This window comes from Octodon degus, unplaced genomic scaffold, assembly GCF_000260255.1.
Source record: "Octodon degus isolate 3935 unplaced genomic scaffold, OctDeg1.0 scaffold00064, whole genome shotgun sequence".
Taxonomy (NCBI): Eukaryota; Metazoa; Chordata; class Mammalia; order Rodentia; family Octodontidae; genus Octodon; species Octodon degus.
This window is the reverse complement of record NW_004524640.1, coordinates 9,921,393-9,927,756: the sequence shown is the minus strand read 5'-3', so window position 1 is coordinate 9,927,756 and position 6,364 is coordinate 9,921,393. Positions and strand designations below refer to the sequence as shown.

At 49.6% G+C, this 6,364-nt stretch overlaps 1 protein-coding gene across 2 annotated transcripts in view; it reads left to right on the top strand.

The window, feature by feature from the left end:
* Positions 1–537: 537 nt before the first annotated feature.
* Positions 538–6,364, top strand: part of Ankrd54 (ankyrin repeat domain 54) — a 16,365-nt gene continuing 10,538 nt past the window's right edge. For both annotated transcript variants that reach the window (XM_023719069.1, XM_004634601.2), the window contains exons 1-2: positions 538–989; positions 4,118–4,165. In XM_023719069.1, coding sequence (XP_023574837.1) covers positions 665–989; positions 4,118–4,165 — 373 coding nt within the window. In that variant the 5' untranslated portion in view covers positions 538–664. The remainder of the gene's footprint in view (positions 990–4,117; positions 4,166–6,364) is intronic.

The following is a 6,364-nucleotide window of genomic DNA, read 5'->3' as shown; positions in this document are numbered from 1 at the left end:
CTGTAAAACAATGCTTAATGCCGGGGTTACTAAGAAAACCCTGATGAAAGAAAATTTGTTGCATTAGAAGGTATTACTCCACAGTTCGTAGTGATATCTCTAAATTTTAATATATTTCCCTTTTCCTATTTACATTATGTATTTTGTGGGAAGTTAATTTTTTTCATGCATTGATTTAAAACATATCTACAGCCACAGGTAGAGTGGCTGCTCCACGTTCCTCCGTGAATGGCTACAGATTATCCTAATATGATTGGCCAAAGCACCTGCCAGTCTTCTTTCCCACGAGCCGATGAGGGGGGAATGGAAAAAAAATCAGCTGTTTTATTGGCTCCGGTAAGGAGACATAGGAGGGGGCGTGGCTTCTACCAATTTGTGGTTGGTTTCTCGGTCCGTCAGTCACTCTGCTGCAAACTCTGTCCAATGGTTTTGCTCGTACTAAACTGTCCTTTCCGGATTGGCTATAGGGTGCAGCCTAGACTGGTCGTTATTGGTCCAGACGCTCCAGCTAGTTCCATGAGCTCGCCCCCGGCTCGGTTGCCGTGGTTGCAGGCCCGGCCCGCCCGCTTGCTCGTTGACAGCGAGACTTACAGCGGAGGGAAGTGGGTCCGTTGGTCTGCCGGGAACGAGGCTCCGGCGGCCCGGCCCACGCGGAGACGTTGCCATGGCAGCCGCCGCCGGGGGCGCGGACGAGGAGCCGCGCTCGGGCCGCTCGAGCTCGGACGGCGAGTGCGCGGTGGCGCCTGAGCGGCTGACGGAAACAGAGGGCCTCTTTTCCTTCGCCGATTTCGGGTCCGCGTTGAGTAGCGCCGCAGGGCTGCCGGGCCGGGAGTCCAGAGGGGCCCAGTCCCCGCTGCGCTACCTCCACGTCCTGTGGCAGCAGGACCCCGAGCCGCGCGACGAGCTGCGCTGCAAGATCCCCGCCGGGCGGCTCAGGCGCGCGGCCAGGCCCCACCGCCGGCTCGGGCCCACGGGCAAGGAAGTGCACGGTGAGCCGCCCGCACCGCCCTGGGCGCGGGGACGTCGGGAGCGCGCACCCGCTCCCTGCCCTGCGGCCCGGGTCCTCCAGAGTGACCCTCGTGTCTCCCCTCGGTGATAGTGATTACAGTTGTAGCTGCTAAGCACCGTGGATGTTTTTTAGAAAGTCTCCTTACTCAGAGTCAGTCATTCAGACTAATCTCAGTAATTCCTGAGTAGAAACTTGCCTTGACTGCGGTATTTATTTCTAGACAATAACATAGGGTCGCGAGAGCGGGAGGCTGGAGTCTGTGGCCAAGTAGTTGTACTAACTTGTTAAAATGCAGTTGTAGACTAGACTCCATCTTGGCCCTTAGGCGAGCTAGAGGTCCTTTGAGGCTGTTTTCCTTCTGTGAAATGGGTACATGGCTTAGAAAAATGTTAAGATGTGAGGTACTGAATGTACGGCTATTTTTTAGATGTTTCTAGTACCGTCCTTGTTACAGTATGTATTGTGTTCCTCGTGGGGAGTTGGTGCCCCACGAGGGGCACCTTGGTCCCCTTCCCATCTGCAGAACCAAAATACATAGCTGTTATGTGTTATGTTCAGAACCCTGTTGGATGTTCCTGATCTCTTGTTGTGTACTTTGACTATTATGAGAAAAGACACTGTGATCAGAAATGGCTTGTGTAGAAATTACTACAGAAAGAAATTGGCGCTAATGCCTGTCTACATTGTTATGACCTAGTCTAGTGATTACTGTTTCATTATTTTTGTTGTTGTTTAGGGTTGTTTGTTTTGGTTTTTTTTGTCTTTTTGGGACAGGATCTTGCTATGCACTTTATTTTATTTTTTTGCGGAAGTAGGGATTGACTCGGGCCCTTGCCGCAAGCGCTTATTGTACTGAACCATCTCTTGGGGCCCTTGGCTATGCACTTTAGACTGGCCTTGAGCTCACTTTGTAGCCCAGGCTGGTTTGAGACAAGGCCTATTTGTTACTTAGTTCAGGCTGGCCTTGAGTATACTATGTAACCCATGCTGGCCTCAAACTCAGGCCTTCTATCTCTGCCTCTGGATGGCTGAGATTACAGATGTGTGCCACCACCCCCAGCTACTGATGGATTACCATTTGACCTTGCCTTTCATATGTCTTAGAGATCAGATCTCCTGTATCAGACACAGGGTCATTTGTAACCTTGCTAGTAAGAATTCAGACTGTAGAAATTGTTTCCATTTTACTGAAGGAGAAGCAGACTCAGAAACTGTCTGACCCTCAGGCCACCTGGAAAGTGGAAGTGCCAGGGGGAGAGCACGGGTCGGCCTCGGTCATCTGGAAAGTGGAAGTGCCGAGGTAAAGCACAGGTCGGCCTCTTGCTCTGCGTACCACGTTGTTGCCCGCATTTTGTGCATTCCGTGGAAACTGAGGCCCAGAAAGATCAAAATGGGGACTTTTAGGGTCCCTTCTCAGGCCAGCTGTGATTCACCCCAGTCTTAGTCGTGTGAAGATGAAAGTGCTGTGTAGACCATAAGGTGTTAAATGAGTATGAGGAACTGTTACAGCTGAGGTGCAGTTTTTAAACTGTTTGTTGGCTGACAAAGGCATTGCTTGGAGGGTGTGGTTGCTGAGGCGTGTACCCAGGGTCTTTGCCCTGAGCTACATCCCTTGTCTGTCTGTCTGTCTGTCTTCCTTCCTTTCTTTTTAAGACAAGGTCTCAAAAATAAATAAATAAAGACAGGGTCTCACTAAGTCATTAAGTTACCCAAACTGAACTTGAACTTGGAATCCTCATACCTCAGCCTTCCACAGTGCTGAGATTATAACCAGGCTAAACGCATTAGTTTTTACTTTTTTTTTTTTTTTTTCTGCCAGGAATTGAACACAGGGCCTTAAGCTTGCCAGACAGGCACAGTACTCTGTTTTTTGTTTGTTTGTTTGTTTGTTTGTTTGTTTAATGTATTTAGTACAGGGTCTCACTACACAGGTCAGACTCTTAGTGATCCTCCTGTTTTCAGCCTCCCAAGCACTGGGATTACAGGTGCGTGCCACCACGCCATCTCAGCAGGCCCCTGGGGGTGGTGCCTGCATGGCATACCACGGGGAATTGAACCCTGGTCCATGCATCTGCCTAAGCAGGTACTTTAATCCACTGAGCTATCTGGTTGGCCCTAAAACTATGATCTGTTCTCTATAGGGGTTTTTTGTTTTTGTTTTTGTTTTTTTGTATTTTTTTACTTTTTATTTTAGGGAAGGGTCTACAGGGTGTTCAAGGTCTCACTACTAAATCGGACTTATAGTGATCCACCTGTTTACGGCCTCCCAAGAGTTGGGAATATAGGTGTGTGCCACCACACCCAGTCTCTTTTTTTTTTTTTATTTTTTTTTATTTTTGCTCCGAATGACCTCAGGGGTGGTTTGGCTGGCTGGAGTGTTGTGGGGATTGACTCTCTTTTTTTTCAATGAAACCTATTGGTGTTACTCCCACCCTCAGTAGATTGTGGTGGTTGTCTTCTTCCTCTCCCTCCTGCTTCTCCTCCTCCTCCTGTTTTTTTGTTTGTTTGTTTTTTGTTTTTTATGGTACCGGGGTTTGAACTTAGCACCTTGCACTTACCAGGCAAGGATTTATTCTATTAAGCTATTATTAGGTGCTGGGGATTGAACTCAGGGCCTCGACCTTGCCAGGGCAGTGCCATACTCTGTTAGCTTTAATGTAGAGGTGGTATTGGTGAAAGAAGATTCTGCTTAGGAGTTACCAAATTTAGGTAAACATCATTTAGGAATGGCCTGTTTTGGAGGTTGGCTCACAAAGAGCGTCCGTGTAGACCAGCCACTCAGAGCCAGCAGAATAGCCCAGCCTCGCCTGGCAGATGGCAGCTGAGGGCCAGCGATGGTAAGTTTTCTGTCTCAAGGTCATCAGCCACTACAAGTGGCAGAAACAAGATCTGGCTCCAGAAATCAGATTTGCTACAGAGAGTGGCCTTTGTTTCCGCATGGCCCGGTTCCAGGAGTTTAAGTTCTCCTTGTCTTATGTCCTGGCACCTTCATTTCCCTTAGTGCTGTGGTCCCTGAAGGGTGGTGACTGAGGAAGACATGGGAGCCAGGCACGTTCTGTTTCATCAGGGTGATGTTTTTAAAAAACCAGCCTCTTGTTCTCTTGCCAGCTCTGAAGAGGCTGAGGGACTCGGCCAATGCCAATGACGTAGAAACAGGTGAGTATGCGCAGTGGGCCTGGCTCCGGGGTGCTGGGCTGGGCAGATGTGGGATCGGGTGGCCAACACTGCAAAGACAGTCTGCCAGCTTGCACTGCTTGCAGCTCACTGCGAGGGCTCTGACTTCTTTTTTTGGTTTTTCTGGGACAGGGTCTCGCTGTGCAGTTCAGGCTGGTCTTGAGCTCACTTTGTACCCTAGGCTGGTCTTAAACTCCCAAGGATCCTCCTGCCTCAGCCTCCTGAGTGCTGGGATTACAGGTCTGGCCACCATACCTGGCTTTTATTTGTTTGTTTTTTGAGAGAGGCTTGCTGATACAGGGATGGGGGTGACCTCCAAATGATACAGGGAACCTCCAAATGACATAGGGGAAAAATGATCTTCCGACCTGACCTGCCCGAGTTTGTGTTCTCTAAAACCAAAGAATGAATTTTAGGAACAAATGGAGGCTATGAGAATACATTTATTGAGGGAAAGAAAGCTCCTGTCTGAGAGAGGGACAGGAGGGGGGCCTGAGTGGGTTGTTCCCAGGAAGCTGTCTCTTCCAGGGACTTTTATAGTGTAAAACCATGCAGTGAGGCGCGTCTAAGGTGGTAAAGAACATGGGACCTCGCTTAGGAGGATGTGGGCTGGGACGAAAAGATGGTCACCCAGTGGGATTACAAGCACCATTGCTCGGTAAATTGATTAAGTCCAGGACCAAATGAGGAAGCAAGTCACATAGCAAGTGGGCGTGAATGTAGAGCAGGACTTTATCAGGTAGCCAGCCAGTAGTAGTCGGATTAATGATTTTTTGGCTCCCTCAAGGTGATGCGCAATCTCAGATACCAATCTTTTTTTAAAAATATTTATTTATGTGTGTGTGTGTGTGTGTGTGTGTGTGGCCAGCTCAGCTCACCAGGGGGCGGGGCTGGCTGGCATGTGGTGCTGGGGGATCGAACCGTGGTCCCTTGTGCTTTGCTAAGCTTGTTCTAAGTAGGTGCTTTAGACCACTGAGCCATCCCACCAGCCCTCGGATACCAATCTTTAGGGAGGTCGGCATTTGTTTGATCTTTGGCCTTTAGGTCTGGCCCACAGCGGGAGCATTCATCCCTCCCAGTGTTGCAAGAAAATCTTCTCTCCTGTGGTATTTCCTTGGGGGGTCTAGCCCTGTCAGATTGCCTATAATATTTCTATCTCACTCGGCTGCCTACAACATTGCTACATAGTTCAGGCTGATGTCGAACTCACTGTGTAGCCCAGGCTGGCCTCAAACTCGGAGGTCCTCCTACCTCAGCCTGCTAAGAGGTGGAATTATAGGTCCGCACCACTATGCCTGACTTTGCAATGGCCCTGACTCTGCAGTCCTCTTGCAGGTTAATCAGGCCTTGGTTCTCAGTGGCTGTGCTCCCCTGTGCCCCTCAGCCTCCAGAGTCACACCACTCCACTCATCCTGTGGGCCCCCTCGTCATGCTGGGCATCATGTCTGCTTTCGTATTCCTGGTAACAGCATTGATCTCTGAAGAGCAGGTGCTCCTTGGAGCACTGGTGGCTAACAGGGTGACACCCACACTCACTGCCAGGCAGTCATTTGCCATTTCCAGCTGCTCAGTGACATTGTGGTCTCCAGGTCAAGTAGCTCTTGAGCTTGTTTACTTAACAGAGCCTTGCAGAGCCTGGGCCCTGCTCCTCACAGGATGGTGGCTGCTTTTGTGCCACTGCTCTCCTGATGGGGCAGTAGCAATATCTAAAGGACAAGGACAGGTTCTAGAACCAAAAAAAAAAGTCTCATTTCATCCCCTGACTTAATGCTTCCTGTGAGTCAGGGGAAAATAGCGTGCTAGTTTCCTGTGGCTGCTCACTGATTACCCCAAATTAGGGGCCTCAGTGGAATGAATATGAGCATTCTGTGCCTGGTTTGAAGCCAGCCCAGGTCTCGATGAGCAGGTCTCATCAACCCCCCACGAAGGTGTGGCGGACTTGCATTTTGGAGGTTCTGGGCAGAAACTATTTCCTGCTTCCCCATCTTTCCGAGATGCCACCCACAGTCCAAGAATAGGGGGCCTAGCCTCTCGCTTGTGCTGGCCACGCGGGTGCTTATGCCCTTGAGCCCCCTCCTCAGCCTCTTTTGTTTTATTTATCTATGTGTTTATTTTTAGTTTTCTCTGTGAGCTTACAAGCTGCAGTATACACATGGTATATGCCACATATGATTTTTTTTT